This window comes from Lacerta agilis, chromosome 14, assembly GCF_009819535.1.
Source record: "Lacerta agilis isolate rLacAgi1 chromosome 14, rLacAgi1.pri, whole genome shotgun sequence".
Classification (NCBI taxonomy): domain Eukaryota; kingdom Metazoa; phylum Chordata; class Lepidosauria; order Squamata; family Lacertidae; genus Lacerta; species Lacerta agilis.
In genome coordinates this window covers 9,863,276-9,880,919 of record NC_046325.1, presented here as the reverse complement: position 1 = coordinate 9,880,919, position 17,644 = coordinate 9,863,276, and the positions used below count along the sequence as shown (strand labels likewise).

Genomic DNA, 17,644 nt, shown 5'->3' with positions numbered 1-17,644 from the left:
TGACGGGTAGGATGCTAGAGTCAGGAATACAATGAAATACGCGTAGTATTCCCCACATGAAGCGTACATTGGGGTCATCAACATGGTGGTGCCTGAATTTTCCAAGCATGAATCCCTATGTAGCAAGAAATAATAACCCACACAGGAGGTATCAACAGGCTCAAGTAAGCCCCTAGGTATGTAGATGTTAGAGATTTCAGAGTTGCCTACATGCAGAAATTCATCTGTCTGTCTCCAAGCAATTAACTAGTTGGCAGAAAGCCCAGATCTGCTCTCTCTCAGACCCTTAGCAACGACCTGTGATTGGTCAAGTGAGTTCCTAAAGACTCAGCTCTGTGTGAGAGCTTGTGTGGTTGGTGGTTAGTGTGTGGTGCAGGTGTTGGTGTGGAGAAAGTGGTCAGTGTAGAGAGAGAGAGAGACAGAGAGGAAAAGATTTTATGTTTTGTTTATTTTATTTTGTAATGTCTGTAAATAGTAACTTATGGATACTAGTTGCTTCAATAAATACTGTATATAGTTATCCAGAGAGTTGCTGAGTTCCTGCGTTGTGCTGTCCAGTCAATTACACAACAGCCAGAAGCTTCCAGAAAAGTCTGCGTCTAACTCTGCGGTGTCCAGGAATACGTTATACTCCTGACACTAAATCTTAAGAGTAGATGTATAAAACAACTTTAGAAAAGAAAAACTTAGGGGACCACAAAACACTGATGAGGACTAGGCATGCTCAGTTGCTATAGAAAGTTGACCACCTGCTGCAGGTGAAGGGAAGGGAGGTACCGGCTGCCTAACATCCTGAACAAGGGCTTTCCGCACTGCAACATTTTCTTGCAGGTCCCACTCGTGAACCTCAAAACTGCACATAGGAGCATCTATAAGCAGAGGTTTTCCCTAGTCATCATTTCTCACGATGCAGCAAAAAAAAAAAATTCTCACAAGTGCCAAAAATCTGTAGAGGGTCACTGCTCAGTTTCAGGTATTCCAAATTCCCAATTACCACAGACACATGACTGTTCTTTAAATAATGTATTTCAAAAGAAAAAAAGAGAACAGTAAAAAGTGTTAAAATAAGAGACAACCCCCCCCCACACACACACATTCCAAAGCTCCGCAGACACGTGACTTCTCTTAAAATAAGACATACATAAAATATATATTATAAAAAGTTAAAAAGGAAGCATAACGAGAAGTATCCTCCTCAAGGACTGCCTTTCCGTGATTCCCTGGGAACCGAAATATGCGCCAAGCTGCGGCACTGGTCTTCTAGAACGCCGCGGAACACCTCAAAGCGGTGGTTCAGGTCCTTGCGGCAGTGGATGTGGTATTTGGTCCCCAGGGCGCCGTGAGCGGATGGTACGCCGTAGAAAACCCGTCCAATGCGCGAGTGCACCAGAGCCATGGCGCACATCACGCACGGCTCCCGCGTCAAGTACATATCGCAGCCGGTGCAGATGTAGGGGAGCCCGTCGCCCGAGGAGGAGGAGGAATGGCCTGAGTCACCATCCGGCTGAAGGAAGGTGCAGGAAGGGTAATCTTCATAACTGTACGCCCCACCTCCCTGGCCGCAGGCCACCAGGTCGATGCAGACCATAGCGGCGTGCAGCAACGGGTTGAAGCCTTCCCTGCAGTCGTGCGCCACCGCCAGAACTCTCCCAGAAGCTTGGTCAACCACCACGGCCCCCACCGGCTCCATGCTGAGCCGCGCACCTCCTCGCGCCGCTCGGATAGCCAGCTCCATATGGCTTTGCATGGCGGCCTTCTCCGAGGGAGTGAAGAGGCAGCCGCTGAGAGCCCGGCTGATGCGCTTGTTCTCATGGAAAGAGACAGGCCAGTGCGAGGAGGCTTCCTCGAACTGGGGGCGGGTCAAGGGCGGGAAGGCTGGCACCAGGGTCAAAAAAGGCGCCCCTAAGCCACGCGGGTCAACCTGGCCATCGGGGAAAAGTGCAGCAAGGGAATGGGAGCCATCCTGCTCTGGCCTGGGGCTGGCCAGGCATAGGATCATCTCCAGTGGGTGGGTGCTCTCCGCGGAGACGCAAGCACGGACACGTTTCAAGTGGGGGTGGTCCCCCAGTGGGTAGGCGGCAGAGACCTCCCTCACCAGGCGGCACGCCTCCTTCTTGTCCAGGACGGGTGCAGCATAGGCGGGGATTAGTACCACACTCTGGGATTCCCTCTCGGAAAGAACAGGAAGCACGTCCCATGTGGAGGCCCCGTTCAGCTCCACCGTTTTCCGGCGCTTGCAGCCTGGCTCCATTAGGATGGGCGCATCCCTGGCACGCTCTCTGGATGGTGGGGCGAAGGAAGAGGAGAGCCCGTTATTAAAAAATGCAGCACGACACAACAAAACTACACCACACCTGTGCATTTCTCCCCCTCTCTCTTTGCAATAAAAGGCTGCATGCCATTATCACTATGTATCACTTGTAAAGGGCTGTAAGTGGGAAGCCTGACCTGACTATGCCTGCAGGCTCACAATCAAATAACTAGATTACTGAAAACGAGTATGAAGCTATTGTTCTTGAAAGATAAACATTGAGAAATATCAATACATCGCTAAAGCTCATCGAGTTACCAAACGCTGGCACAGGCTCTCTTAGTCAAACCTGTTAAAACAACTATACAGTAAGCAGAACAAGTTCTGCCCATTTCAACACACAGGCAAACACACACGCAGTGCTTTATTTTATAACCTGGCTGATACTGGGACTTCAGGTTCTCAAATACGGTGGGAGGGATTGTGATTATTCAGCCAAGGAAGTAAGTCGCTCTGCACATGCTCTTTAGGATTGAACCGCATGAGCCAGAGCCGGGGAGTAGCTGAGCCCACGTGCACCTCTTTCCTTGTTCCAATTCACCCACTGAAGAAATTCACAAGTGCTGAGTTTAATAATTCCTAATTATGACATTTATGACTAGCAAGTATCATCATCATCATTATTATTATTATTATTAGGACGATGAGATCTGTAATCATTAGAAATTTCATTATCATTATGATCCTACCCTGCAAAAGTACCCCCCTATTATCGTATCCACACGTGCATCGGAATCTCACCCTCGACTTGGCTCTGCAAAGACCCCGAAGCGCATCCGCCCACGTGGTATGCCGGGACTTCATCTGGCGCTGATTGGCTATCTAAGTTCCACGGCATACACGATGTGGAAGCTGATTGGCCTGGAGCTCATTCCCCCCCCTTTCCCCTGTCCTTCTTTCATTTCCTTGACGCAATTGGAGGAGTAGGGAGGCCGAGTCGGCACGTTGGCGTAGCCTGGAAGAAGAGATGAGTTAGAGGCTAGAGCGGCCGGAAATGGTTTTTACCGACGAGGAAGCGGAAGTGAGTTGGGTCCGGAGCTGGGACATGGAGTCCGGGCAGCAGCCGGTGTGGCGCGGCCTGGGGCTGCTCAGCAGAGGCGGGGACAACCCCGGGCTGGGCCCTGGGGGCTGCGAGAGGCGGCTGCTGTGGGTCGCGTCCTTGCTGTGCGTTTTGCTGGATCTGCAGTTGCCAGGTAACCATGGTAACCGGGAGGCGAGGGGTCATTTCCTCTTCGCCCTCAGCGACCGGGCTTCTGCTGGCCCCGCCCCTTTCTCTCTCCCCTCCTCCTGTGTTGCCGGCTCCTCCGCTTCAGGGTTCGCTCTGACAACCCCAACCCACCTTCTAAGCCCCGCCCCGCCACGGGCCCCGCCCTCTCACGTTGAAGCGCCTTGTAGCCCCGCCCACGTGTTTATAGCATGTTTCTAGTCCTTAGTGTTCTCCTCCACTCTTCCGCAACTCACGCCTTGCACTTCTGATCTTTTGCATCCCGTGGAAGGTACTTGCCGGCTACCCGTCAATATCTTGCGGCTGAGGTAGTCGCTCCCTCCGCCCTACTCCCCGCTGTCTCCACAAGGAGTACACTTATTATTTACCCAAACAGAGGCAGGATTGTTCAGGACCTGTCGGATAACCTAATTGAAGGGAACATTCCTTGATTATAAAACCATACGTATGTTTTCCTAATGTATCTTTAATATTTCTTCACGTGCCATACATAAGCAACGATAGCAGCTAGTATGTCGTTTCTTGGGGAAAGGCGTAACGGTACAGTAGTTTGAAGTTGGAACCGCTGCTTGGAACAAGTTTGTGATGTGTATTAAAGTCTCTAGTCCAATAGATCACTTCAGATGTTTCCATGGGTCTGGGGAGATTGTGTTAAATGACAGGAGGCAGCTGTTTTTGAACACGATGGATTTAGCTTTTAAAATGGTTTAATTGTCTGTTGAATTTATAAAAACAGCAAGCCAGTTCTAGAGCTTTGCCCTTCAAGCTTACTTCTACAGTACACACCTTCTGGGTTTGCAGAAAGCTATGCAATGTGAACAAAACAGAGATTGGCAGGATACCTGGTTCTGGAACGAATAACTGAATGGAGTTTCCAGAAGTGATCTTTCACATCTCATTCTGCTTGATTCTTCCCGCCGCCCCCGCCCCCTGGAAATGCTAAGGAGTTTTTAACAGAGTCACTTCAATAGCAGAGAGTCCAGAGAGAAAAGGAACTAATAATGCTTTAATTTGCAACCTGAACAAAAGCAGTACATAAATATGAGGAGAAATAAACAGGTTTTTGTGTTTTGTAATTAAGGCCTTGTTCACAGCAGGAAGATGTACAACTGCACATATAGGGGAAAACTCTCTCAGAACTACATAGCCAGTCAAAGCGTGAGTTACCTCAGCAAGCAGCATGCCCTTCTGACTGGTTGTTAGGCAACACCTCCACCATTCTCTTGGTTGGCTGGCTAGCTGTAAATAGAATTAACCCTTGGGTTGCTAACTTAATAATCCCTGCTGTTGTACTTCCAACAGGCTTGACCCAAAGATCATCTTATGCAGAGCAGGTGTCCTGCCATTTTGCTCGGGGCCCCCCTTTCTTTAAAACATGTATATGTCCTCTACTCACACCTCTCTTTCTCCTGCTCTGTTACAATGGCTGTTGGTCTCACAAACCATTTCATACCTTGCAGGTTTGCTGGCTGCTGGGCAAGCTGAGATAGAAAACCACCTGGAAATGGGGCGGAAGCTATTGGCCGCTGGGCAGCTGGCTGAGGCGCTATCACACTACCACTCTGCAGTGGGTGAGTAATATAGCCTGTTTTGACTGTCATCCCTAAGGCATCTAACTGACAGGTGTCTTACAGGCTTATGCTGCCCTCTCAATGTCGGTGTGTCGCTTGACTTCTGAGCTCTCTCAAAGTATGTTAGAGGGCCCTTGGAAAGTAATGGTTCCACTACCTGATCTGTTCTTCTTTGTATAAATTTAAATCATAAATATAGCTGCAGCTGGTTCAGAGAAATGCATGTGAAAGAGCTAAACCACAGCAAATCCAGCCTGTCCCTATAATTATTAGTTTATGTTGCTACTCATGAGGGGGACAGGGTGCAGATGCAGAACTGTTTGCATCTCACACTGCATACATTCTGTTAAGCATACTGACATTTATTTCTGTTTGGGTTTTCCTCCCTCAACTCTCCTAGAAAGTGATCCCAAAAACTACCTTACCTACTACAAACGGGCAACTATCTACTTGGCCATGGGCAAGTTCAAATCGGCGCTCCCTGACCTCTCAAAGGCTATTGAGCTCAAGCCGGATTTCATGGCTGTAAGTCGTGTTTGTGTCTTCTCCCCCCCCCTCCCCCCTAAGACCTTCTTAATGGGAAAGGGTGCAGGGAGAAGGGTTTGTTTCCAGCTCAGAGAACCAGTTTGAATGATTCAAATCAGTCCCCTGCTTCCTCTTTCAGTGCCTCTTGCATGGGTGGAAAATGATTCTGAATAGCATGGGCACGCTGGCAGATGCCATTGATATGGGTTATAGCTAATCCGCAGCCATTATTTGTTTTATTTTTAAAGAGGTTCTAGCCTGTCTTCTGATCAGCTGATTTCAGGGATAGCTTGCAACACATTAGATCCATACGGTTTTGTTATTTTAAATTGCCTAGCAGCCCTCAATACTTCCCCTCAATACTGCTGTCCCATGGCAAGTGGCACAGAGCAAGGTCCCTTTTCTGGAGGTGGGGCGTGGCGAGCTGCAGGGAGATAGTAACGTCCCTGCATCTGCTCACCTTGTACTGATGTCTGAGGCCAGGCTTGTCTTTCCTTTGCCGTGGTGTCAGGATGCATGAGCAGCTTCGTGCGGTGGGCATATTTGTGAAGTTTCCCGTTTTGCTATATAATCAGGGCCCTCCAGATTCTTACTCTATCCTTCCTTGCGTGTGTTTGCAAATGTGCACAAGTGCGAACGGTTTGCCTCATTGCAGTTTGCGCAACCCAACGGATAAGCTTTCTGTTTCCAAGCAGGAAATGATGGCTGACACCCAAACCTACTTCCCTGTCACACTTGTCTTAAAGGATCTGGGGGGGTTTTCTGTCCCACAGGCCCGATTACAGCGAGGCAACATCCTCCTGAAACAAGGCAGCACGCAGGAGGCCAAGCAGGACTTTGAAGCTGTGGTAAGCAACTTGCCCACGTCCACATCACATGTGCAGGAGCCTCAGCTAGCGATGCACACCCATTTTCATGTCTGGCAATGGACCACTGGTGAAATATATTCTCTCGCCTCCTTAGAATTCCATTTCCGGGTCATCAGAAAGGCTTTGTAGCTCAGCAGCGGTAGCCTTCCAGCACCAGTCTCTGCTCAACACTGGCTGGGAACACACCATCAGTTAAAATCTTCCCACAAAGAATCCTGGGAATTGTAGTTTAAGAGTCTAGTTTAGTTCTGTGGGGGTAAACTACAGTTCTCAGGATTCTTTGGGCTTGTACGTTCTAGCCAGTTAGGAAGTTGCAGCAGCACATACTGGATTCAAACCTTGCAGTTATGCAAAATATTGCTTTCACTGTGGTGTGCAAATAGTACCACATATGATTATTTGGGGAATCTCACTTTGTAGCAAGCAGAAATGTTCCAGGGACAGTGGGATATCTGCCCAGCTGAGCACCTTGGGAAATTACCTTTCTCATAATTTCAAATCCCCAGATACATAGCAACACCATTGTTCTTTCTGTATTGGCCCCCATCTTTTCTCCCTGTGTCAACTACGTGGACATTTTCGGACCTACTCACAGATTTGGATAGACTCCTTACAATGTTCAGTGACCTAACACACGCGTTCTGTTTTATTTTATTGAAAAAATTATCTCATCAGCTCCAAAGTAATCCGGACAACACAGAGGCCCAAAGGCAGCTTGCGCGTGTCTCTGAGCTAGAATTTTCCATGCAAGAAGCCCGTACTGCCTTTCAGAGGAAGAACTACCTGGGAGCAATCAGTATTTTGGATCAAGCAATTGAGGTATGTTGTCTTCAGCTCCTCCTGGCTTTATATTCTTATTTAAGCAGCACCATGGGTCAGGTTAACGGGCCTTCCTGTCCTTATAAACGAGGTAGTTGGTATGAGAGTGCTATGAAGTCTAAAAAACTCATTCAGCTGTGTTGAAGTACAGTCACACACCAAACACCTCTTGGGCCAACGTGTGGGGGTGTTTAACTCGTCCATTGCTTGGAAAGGCTGGGGAGAAGTGGTGTCTGTGTGAGCGAGAGGAGGAACCCTCTTTTTAACCTGCGTTGTTAGAATGTTGAGACCAGAACCTGGAAGACCAGGCTTCCAATCCCCATTCAGCTGTGAAGCTCATTGCTTGACCTTGGGCCAGGCACTCTCTCTCAGCCTCACACACCTCATAAGGTTGTTGTGAGGATGAAGTGGAGGAGAAGAAAACCATGTAGACCGCCTTGGAGGAAAAATGGAAGTGGAATAAATAGCATGGTCCTTGTCTCCAGTTCTGTCTCTTCCAAAGGGAGAGGGTGCCATTGAGCCTCTTGGGCTTGCTGATCGGAAGGTCAGCGGTTTGATGGGGTGAGCTCCCGTCGCTCTGTCCCAGCTCCTGCCAACCTAGCAGTTCAAAAGCACACCAGTACGAGTAGATAAATAGGTACCGCTGCAGTGGGAAGGTAAACTGCATTTCCGTGCGCTCTGGCTCGGGTCACAGTGTACTTTGCGCCAGAAGTGGTTTAGTCATGCTGGCCACATGGACCTGGAAAGCTGTCTGTGGACAAATGGCAGCTCTCTTGGCCTGAAAGCGAGATGAGCACCACAACCCTATAGTCGCCTTTGACTGGACTTAACTGTCCAGAGGTCCTTTACCTTTTACCTCTGTCTCTTCGCTCATCTCCACCCACCCCGGTCACTTGAAGCTGGGCTTGGCACACTTATCTAGTCATGGGGAGGAATAGTAAATAAATAAATTATACACACACACACATATGGTATATGTTTGTGTGTGTGTGCACATACACATATACACACCCACACAAACACAAAACTCTGAATAAACGTAGCAGAAATAAGTTTGGGGGTTGGAAGGGCCATAGCTGAGCATTGGAGCATCTACATGCAATGAGGCCTGGCATCTCTAGGTAGGGTGGGGAGACTCCCTGACTGAAACCCTCGAGAGCCAGGGTGGACAAGTCAGGGTGGACTATCCTGAGCTAGATGGACCAGCCACCCAACTCTGTGTAAGGCAACTTCCTCAGCTACCAACCATGGTTGTAAAGTAAAAACAACAGGAGGCTTTGAGGATATTAACTTCCTCTTCTCTGTGCCCCCAGATCTCCCCCTGGGACCCAGAAGCAAAAGAGCTGCGTGCTGAGTGCTACCTGTACCTTGGCGACTACAACAAGGCCATCATGGACCTGAAACCCACCACCAAGCTGCGTAACGATAACAGGGCGGCCTTCCTGAAGCTCAGCAAACTCTATTACAACTTGGGGGAGCACGAGGATTCCTTAAAGTGAGTGGTGCGTGCATGCATATGTTGTGCGGTGTGTTACAGACTCGTGCGGGGGGGGTGCCATTCTATATTTCTTATCCCAGGCACTGTGTTTAATAATAAAGCTGCTGGGGAGCAGCATTCCACAGGCAGGGAGTTTCTGCACCCTTTCCAGTGTCTTGGCTCCCACCTGTTGCATCTAGACCGGGTCTCTTTTCCTCCACAGCCAAGTGCGGGAGTGCTTGAAGCTGGATCAGGACGACAAGGACTGCTTCTCCCACTACAAGCAAGTGAAGAAGCTCGCCAAGCAGCTGGAGTCGGCCGAGGAGCACATCAGATCTCAGAGGTGCGCCGAGTGCCTCCCTCAGCCCACCCGCCTAAACCTTCCTGCTTTATTTCTTTGCATGGGTGGCTGGCTAGAAGTCAGCAGTGCACATCGAGTGCCTTCTGTGCACATCGTTGTGCTCTAAGCATGTTCAAAGGGTGCGCAGAGGAATGCTCTGTTCTGTAGCATTTTATGAGCTTGCGGGTTGAACCAGTATGCATATATTTGTTCAGTGTGTATCATCGCTTCTGTTTCTGTTAAGTACATAAACAGTTTTGTATTTGCAGTACATTAAGTCTAGAAAATGTAAACTGATACTCTTGAGATAAGAAAATAAGAACCAAGTTTCTGGTTCACACCAAGGATTCATGTAGTCAGGCATCCCACACAAAACGTGTTTTGGGGAAGTTCACTCCCAAGCCGTGGGTATCCTTCATGAATCTGTCTGCTCCCTTTTTTTAGAAAGTCACATGAAGCTGCCTTTTATCCTGAGTCAGGCCATTAGCCCAGAACTGGTTCTCTGAGGTCAAGTGAGAAGGTCTTTTCCCAGCTGTGAAGCCCATGGTTGTTTTAACTGGAGATAGACAGAACTGAAAATGGTGCTTTGCTGGCTGAGAACACCTGGCTCTCTAACAAGGCAGATTCATGTGACTTTAAAAGGGGAACTATCAGACAACTTTGCAGCAAACGGGTCTTAGCAGCTACCCATGGAGCCATCTAAGCTGGTCACCACCTCCATGTCTTCTTGTAGTGAGTTTTGTAAGATAATCGTGTGTTGCAGAGTGCTCCTGCACCTATTGTCCATCTTGTTTGTTTCATTGGACATCCCTGGGCTCCAGTGCTGTGAGAAAAGAAAGCTCTCCTCCCTTCCGTACCATTCATAATTTAATAGATGTCTATCGTGTGGTTTTGTTTGTGCAAACACAATGTTGCTGCACTCCAGGGCCCGGTAGCAATCTCTGCACTTGAGTAGAGTGATAGCAGAATAATCACAGCCTTTCTGTTACACAGATGGACCACAAAATCAGACCAATCACGTTCAGTTCTTTGGCTGCTCATTATCCCTTTGTCGATGAGAGCATTGTGCAGCCTCAAGGTTCGCGTGCTCCTTTCCTTTCCATATACGGTTGTCTTCTCTGTCGTTGCCCGGGGACAGGTACGAAGATGCCATTGAGAAGTATAAAGCAGCCATGAAAACCGAGCCCAACGTGGAGATCTATACCAGTAAGGCAAAAGAACGGATCTGCCACTGTTTATCCAAGGTAAGGCAGTGTGGTCCAGCCTGTTTGAGGAGACGAATAGGAACTGAAACAAACTTGGCTTTGTTTTGTTTTTTAATTAAACAATCAAATACAACTGCCAGAGTATTTGACATAAATGAATGAAAATTCATAACACTTGTATTGCAATTTTGTCCATTTTAGAATGAACTCTTGACAGCCTTAGAAGTAAGAGAGATGTCAGTTTTGAAATCTAGGGATCTGCATTTGGTTTCCTGCTCTGCCGCTGGTATCCTATCTGTGCCTGGTCATGTTCTCAGCCTTTTCATGCTTCTTCCTTCCTGTAGAAATGAAACTAGTTGGCCTACAATCAGAGTAGCCAACAGGGTGACCTCCAGTTGGTGGTGGACTCCCCAACAGCCATCAGTCCCCCAGCCAGCACGACTAATGGACAGGGTTGACCGGAATCATCCATCAAACATCTAGAGGACACCCTGTTAGCTGCAACTGGCCTATATCTCAGGAAAGATTTGAAACACCATCTCTCTACTCTATAACAGTGATCCACTGGATCAGAATAGATAATATCTGGGGCAGATATGGTGGGGGTTACACGATTGCTGGGAAACCAGTAGCAAAAAAATCCCTTCACCTTTTTCTGTGCCACAGAGCAAACAGCCTCATGAAGCTATAGACATCTGCACAGAAGCCCACCAACTCGACCCCAGGAACATCTTCATCTTGCGTGACAGAGCTGAAGCCTATATCCTGAATGAGGAGTTTGAGAAAGGTAAAAGGGTTGGTGATACAGGAGGACCATGTCAGGACTGCGGCTCAGTGCTAGAGCATCTGCTTTGCCTGCAGAATCATAGAGTTGGAAGGTACGCTGAGGATCATCTCGTTCAGGGTTTGGTCCTCAGCTGTTTTGGGACTGCTGTTCCCATCATCCCTGACCACTGGTCCTGCTAGCTAGGGATGATGGAAGTTTGTAGTCCAAAAACAGGAGGAGACCCAAGTGAAGAAGCCTTGATCTTGTCCAGCCCCCCTGCTCACTCGACCAAGCACAGGGTCATTGCTTGAAAATTGTCAAAATTTTCATTTTATTTTATTACAGTAATAAAGGATTAGGCTGTTTTTTTATTTAAAAAAAGGAATATTTTATTTTCTCTGGATATCATGCACTTCTGTCAGATTCCAGGTGCGCAGACCTGCCAGATAATGACGTTAAGAGACAAAAGTTGAAAAAAAAGTGGCTGCAAAAAAGTCACTTTCCCCCCTGAATTAAAGCCAACTCTTGCCTTGTAGCCGTTGAAGACTATCAAGAGGCCAAAGAGTTTGATGGTGAAAACGAGGAAGTAAAAGAAGGGTTGGAGAGGGCGCAGAAACTGCTGAAGCAATCGAAGAAACGGGACTATTACAAAATCCTTGGGATCCGGAGGTATGGCATGCACTTTCCATAACTCTTTCCTGGTCCAGATTGAATTGGACATTTAAACAAATTGAGAGACAATATAGCATCGGTTTAATAGAGTCAAGAAACTGAGCTCACATCCTCCTCATTTGTTTTGAACCCATTGGTGCTTGTGGACAGTTTTCAAGGGCAGCCCCATGTAGTATGCATTGCAGTAGTCTAATCCAAACGTGTCCTCTCTCCATGTGTAACTGTGGTAAATTCAGCTTTCACCAGAGAAGGCCGCAATTGAGACACACCAGCCCAAGCCAGGCAGAAGTGTTTCTGACCACAGTCGCCACCTGTCTGTTGTTGAATTCAGTGGGACTTGACTTTGACTGAATCAGACCTTAAGTCGTAGCTTTTCCAGAGCATAGTTTTAAACTTTTCAACTCTTGCCCTCCCCACCTACCCACCCACCCGGCACTCACAAAAGGATATAAATATTGGAACGACTTCAATAGTTTTAAAGACAAAGTCAGCCCAGCCAGGTTCTGGGTAAATATTTGATGCGGCAAGGTAGATGTACTGGTTAGTTTGCAAAGTGTATTTATGAGGTGGCAGTGGGGGAAAACAACTCTTGTGGCTCTAATTATGTTGCTGCAGGAATATGCAAGCCTTTGGGTTTGCACAGGAATCTCTGGTAGACATGAAAGATTTCTGTATATCTCCAAAGTTTGCATACACTGAATGCTGAGCTCAGTTGGCCAAACATAGCAAGGTCCTTTTACCTACCGGTACCTACTTTGCTGCTCCTATTCTTCTGAAACCCATGGCACTGGAACCCATGTCTGAGCTGTGCAGTCTGTGGAAACTTTCATGCTTAAATTTGTTATCATTCACGTCACTGAAGAAAATGCAGGGGGGGAAACTTAGTTTCTGGTTTTCCCCTGTCCCCCACTCTAGGAGTGCAAATAAGCAGGAAATCATCAAAGCCTACCGGAAGCTAGCTCAGCAATGGCACCCTGACAATTTCCAGTCTGAAGATGAGAAAAAGGAGGCTGAGAAGAAGTTCATTGACATTGCAGCTGCTAAAGAGGTCCTGACAGATCCAGGTAAGGCCTGCCTGATTAAATTCAGGTTTGTGTGTGCTTCACTGTAAGCGATAAATTGGTTGTTTTGCACAACAAGTGCAAGAATACATATTTGCCATGTGCTCTTCTTTGCTAAGATAGCCCGCCCCTTAACCACTAGAATTTTGGGAGTATGCAATGGGTTACAACTGATTGCATCTAATTTCCATGTACTTGCTAGTATTTAAACTCCAAATTTCCTCCAAGGAGCTCAAGATGCTGTGTATGGTACTTCTTCCCCTTTAACCTTACAGCAGTCCTGTGTGGGCAGATCAAGCTGTGAGTTGGTGACAGTCCCATAATCACTTTTGTGAATGGGTGTGATTTGAATCCGTGACTCTCCTCGTCTAACCTCTGCATCTCACTGATTCACGCAGACAGGGACCACGTAGGGTTGCATGGTTTTTTTGTGTTTTTGTCTACACCATCTAGCACACAATAAGTATTTAAATGAGTCTAGAAACATCCACATATGTTGGGGATGAGATCTTTCAGATGTGAAGCTAACAAGGAGTGCTTGATAGATACGAAGACCAGAGCTGGCTCCCTCCTTTTCTCCCACCCACGTGTGTCCACCCAGATAGGCCTTGCACCTCTTTTGATCCAGGGGCCATCTCTTCAACCTCTTTCCCACCCTACTTTTTTGTTCTCTTGTTTTCTGCCCCCTTCCAGAAATGCGGCAGAAGTTTGACTCCGGCGAGGACCCCCTGGACCCAGAGAACCAGCAGGGAGGGGCAGGACACCAGCACCAGTGGCCCTTCGAATTCAACCCTTTTGGTTCTGGGAACTTCCACTTCAAATTCCACTTCAATTAACTCGGAACCGAGCCTGGAACAGGAAGGCCAAAAAAAAAAAAAGACCCTGTGACTAGCAAACTGGTGCATGGACCTCTGGGCTATGCTTTGTCCATTCAGATACTGCAAAGGTTACCAGCCCCCATCAGAAAACAACCACTATGCAATGGGGGTGGGTGGAGGTGGCCTCCCTGCTGCATCCAGACATCCCTGGCCCAGATGTCCAGACGCTCTTTCCGACAAGAGCTGAGGCCTGAAGAAAGATGGTGTCGTCTTGCCTCTGGTTGTGGTTCCCAACCAATGGGGGGGCTGCAAGGTGAGATGTAACCATGCATGCAGGCCTTACATACCTTTCTGAAAATCCTGCCTTTCATGGGAGTCCTTGCAACTGAGTTTATGTACGCGGCCCGACTTAGTTGGGCAATGGGCTATACCTCTCGTGTCCGCTGAGATTCTTTTCTTTAAGCTGGTGGTATGGAAACTGATTCCTCCTTTCCTGCCCCCGCTCCCATCTATCCTTTAAAAAAAAATCCTTCCCTGCCATATAACTACCAACCCAGCAGCTCATGAGGATGCAAAGATTCCTCTCATTTAAATTGTAAAAAAAAGAAAAGGGGGGGGGAGGAGAGTATACCGTCCTGTTCACCTGTTGGCATGCATTTGAGTTTTGCCTGCCTGAGAAAACATTTGATTAATATGAAGTGTGGGCTGATCTCTGCTGATGGGAGAAAGCACCGCTGAGTCCTGCAACGGTCTTCCTCCGTTGCAACACCCCTAATTTCTTTGATGCAGCTATTCCTCTTGGAAAAGGCAGTGAGAAACGGCCCTTTATCAACACCCGCCAGGTTTTGCGGTGGTTTGGGGCCACCCTATGAAGTGGCAAAACTCATCTCTTCTTTTGGTGGGGCGGATTCCGGGATTGCACATTTGACTTCTCCCTTCCCCCAAATACAAAAGGAATAATGGTCAAGAAGAACCCAGTCTGGATTTAGGGGAGAGGAGCTTAGGTCCTACACCTTGCCCTAAACCCTGTGAAATCCCCCTCCTTCCTTGCCACCATTTGACTGTTACAGTGTGTGAATTGCGAGTCTGATATTCTACTACCCAAGTGAGGGATTCTTGCCTCCCTCAATTTACTCCAGTTAGGCGAATTTTTTAACTTTTCTTCCTCCTGCTCCAGGGCAAAAGGGGGAGGCACTGCTGTACCCTTACCCCACGCATCCACCCCAAGACAGCACAGTACTTCTATAAAGCCTGAACCTGCTCTAGCCGTTGCCCAGGGGCCGAGGGAAGGAAACGTTAAGGAGGGGGTGTTAAACCTCCACCTATTACCAAAAGTGTCAAGATTAAACGTTTGTATTGCAAAGCTCTCGCTTGTCTTTCCTTCGCCTTTCTGCCTTGCTGCTTCAAGAAACGAAGGTTGGCCACATCTGGAGGATCTGTCTCATCACAGCCCCACAAATTCTCTTGGAAGCAGAAAAAGGGTGCAAAAAGAGCCGGGGGGGGGACATTTTTCTTGTTGTTCAGTCGTTCAGTCATGTCTGACTCTTCGTGACCCCATGGACCAGAGCATGCCAGGCACGCCTATCTTTCACTGCCTCTCGCAGTTTGGCCAAACTCATGCCAGTCGCTTCGAGAACACTGTCCAACCATCTCGTCCTCTGTCGCCCCCTTCTCCTTGTGCCCCCCATCTTTCCCAACATCAGGGTCTTTTCTAGGGAGTCTTCTCTTCTCATGAGGTGGCCAAAGTACTGGAGCCTCAACTTCAGGATCTGTCCTTCCAGTGAGCACTCAGGGCTGATTTCTTTAAGGGTGGATATGTTTGATCTTTTTGCAGTCCATGGGACTCTCAAGAGTCTCCTCCAGCCCCATTTTAAGTCCTACAAAAGCAAAGGTCTTTCTGCAATGAAGACCTTTATCTGGCATTATCGAGCTGACCTCGCCTATTAAGGGAGGAACCCTTTGTGACACCCACACACCCCTCCCAAAAACGATTTACTAATGCCTTCTGCCCAGGTTTGCAAGGAGAGAGGTGAGTTGCAGGTACAAGCCTATACACTTCACTAGAACTTGGTGGGGCATGCATGGCAGGATGCGGACCTGTGGCCCTCTAGATGTCAGACAAGTCTCACCCAGCATCACCCGTGGTGAGGGATGATGGGAGTTGTAGTCCAACATGGACACCCACAGGACACCCACATTTGCCTTCAGTGTGTTCCGTGTTAGGGAGAGCAAGGTAGTTTAACCATGCCTTTCTCTGGTCTCTCTTGTGTATCAACGAACCCAGAACAACTTGCAAGACTTTGCCAAATCCAGTATGTTACGCCTTGGGAGCAAACATAAGTGGATTCGGTACACCGCGCTGCTGAAAGGACTTCTTTCCCTGCTACTGGCAGCAGGATCCGGAGCCCCCAGGCAGTATCAGGATAGGGGGGGGGGGGTTGGCCCTCCTGCAATTAGGGATGGGGAGAGGAATGATAGGACATTGCAAGGTTGTGAAGATTATGGAGCTCAATTTACCATTGTCCCTAGATGCAAAGAGCCTTTTTTTGTTTGTTTGTTTGTGTGTGTGTGTGTCAGTGTGGTAAGAGTTGGGGTTGTGATGGGCAGCTCCTGGATGAAAAGATCGGAACATGGATCATTGCCAGTGAAGTCTGCTCCAAAGTGGTCATTTCGGAGCACTTGGTTGTAGGACTTGGCCATCAAGTCCTGGCTGGGTTGCCCTACTTTAGTTCTGATTAAGAATCCTGCTTTTATTTTAGTTGGGTTCCTGCAGCTGATTGTAAACAGCAGACACCAGTCAATTGTCATTTAAAACAATGTTCATTTTATATATATAATATATAAATCTGAAATGTACAAGGTAGTGCTTCTAGCGCACAGGTCATGTGCTCCCAGAGTTGTTTTTCTCAGCATTGAGTGAGCAAAGACTTGGTTCAAAGTCAAAGCAAAATTCGCGTTTTCTTATCTGTAGGAGTCCAGTTGCTCCTCTTCTCAGATGGAGGGAGGCCAAGTTACCCCAGGCTGCCGTATCTCCGCGTTGAGTATCTTTTGAGTAACACTTATCACAAAGAGGAGCTGTTGAACATTCTGTACAAGTCCAGAGTCCAGGTGCTATTATTAACCTCCTTATGTGTAATTGTCAGAAGTAGTGATCCCTTTCAACCAGAGCTTTTTGGAGAGCTTTCAAGTCACCAGCTTGGTGTGTCATATCCTGAAATGCAAAACTTTTCAATATGCACCTCCAGCTGCATCTGAACTTTCCTGCCCGCCGGGATGAAGGCTGACACGGCCCTTTCAGCAGAAATTTCCAAACCAGCAACACTGCATGAAAGGGTGACCTCAATTTTCTTACACACCCTGTTTCAGGAGCCAAGCCAGGAGGTGTTATTGCAGAACAAAGGCTTACCTTTGGTTGCCAACTTTTCAACCAGCCCATGTTGCTGTGCCTTTCACAGGGTGATTTGTAACTCTGCAGAGATTATAACATTGATCCCTGCTGTGGAGCCACTTTCCCTGACCTGATGCCCTTCAAATGACGCTGGACACTCATCTCTGGTCAGCTCCAGCCACCGTGGCCAATGGTCAGAGAAGATGGGAGTTGTAGTTCAACCACATCTGGAGAGCACCAGAGTAGGAGGAGCTGCCGTGGAATAAACCAGGGGATAGTAGCTAGTGCTAATCTGAAAGGTGGCAGAGGTGTGCTCTAAGCCGTAGGTAATAATTGGGGGTGGGGTGAGGGAGAGACTCCTAGCGGAACCAGGAAGTACCCAAAACTGTATTTTCAGCTGTGAATTGCTGGAGATAATATATACACCCAATGCCATGCTTGATGAATGATGACAAAGCACCGGATCTTTTGATCTACCTGATCCCCATCTTCAAATACAAAAAAGCAATCAAAAAACCCTAAGGCTAGTAAGAGAGGGATGAGATACAGAAGCAATGCTACTTTGCTTTACAACACGAGACCTGATAGTTCTTGTAA

At 47.8% G+C, this 17,644-nt stretch overlaps 2 protein-coding genes across 2 annotated transcripts; one reads left to right on the top strand and one right to left on the bottom strand.

Annotated features, from left to right (window-relative positions):
* Window positions 1–1,111: 1,111 nt before the first annotated feature.
* Window positions 1,112–3,094, bottom strand: ADAT3 (adenosine deaminase tRNA specific 3). Its single transcript, XM_033170938.1, has 2 exons — window positions 3,001–3,094; window positions 1,112–2,279 (listed from the first exon to the last, which is right to left on the bottom strand). Exon 2 carries the CDS (start codon window positions 2,249–2,251, stop codon window positions 1,196–1,198), a length of 1,056 nt encoding a protein of 351 aa, XP_033026829.1. The 5' UTR covers window positions 2,252–2,279; window positions 3,001–3,094; the 3' UTR covers window positions 1,112–1,195.
* Window positions 3,095–3,338: 244 nt separating this feature from the next.
* On the top strand, window positions 3,339–13,717 carry LOC117058371 (dnaJ homolog subfamily C member 3-like). The gene is made up of 12 exons (XM_033169511.1): window positions 3,339–3,504; window positions 4,997–5,107; window positions 5,508–5,632; window positions 6,406–6,480; window positions 7,177–7,320; window positions 8,634–8,815; window positions 9,021–9,140; window positions 10,276–10,381; window positions 11,009–11,129; window positions 11,645–11,777; window positions 12,696–12,844; window positions 13,535–13,717. The coding sequence occupies exons 1-12, from the start codon at window positions 3,357–3,359 to the stop codon at window positions 13,675–13,677; spliced, it is 1,557 nt and encodes a 518-aa protein (XP_033025402.1). The 5' UTR covers window positions 3,339–3,356; the 3' UTR covers window positions 13,678–13,717.
* The last annotated feature ends 3,927 nt before the right edge of the window (window positions 13,718–17,644 follow it).

Bases quoted from the DNA above. Each gene is read 5' to 3' on its own strand.
- LOC117058371 (XM_033169511.1), top strand. From the start codon at position 3,357: ATGGAGTCCGGGCAGCAGCCGGTGTGGCGCGGCCTGGGGCTGCTCAGC. The intron at 7,321-8,633 runs GTATGTTGTCTT...CTGTGCCCCCAG, and splicing joins TTTTGGATCAAGCAATTGAG to ATCTCCCCCTGGGACCCAGA. The intron at 10,382-11,008 runs GTAAGGCAGTGT...TCTGTGCCACAG, and splicing joins TCTGCCACTGTTTATCCAAG to AGCAAACAGCCTCATGAAGC.
- ADAT3 (XM_033170938.1), bottom strand. From the start codon at position 2,251: ATGGAGCCAGGCTGCAAGCGCCGGAAAACGGTGGAGCTGAACGGGGCC.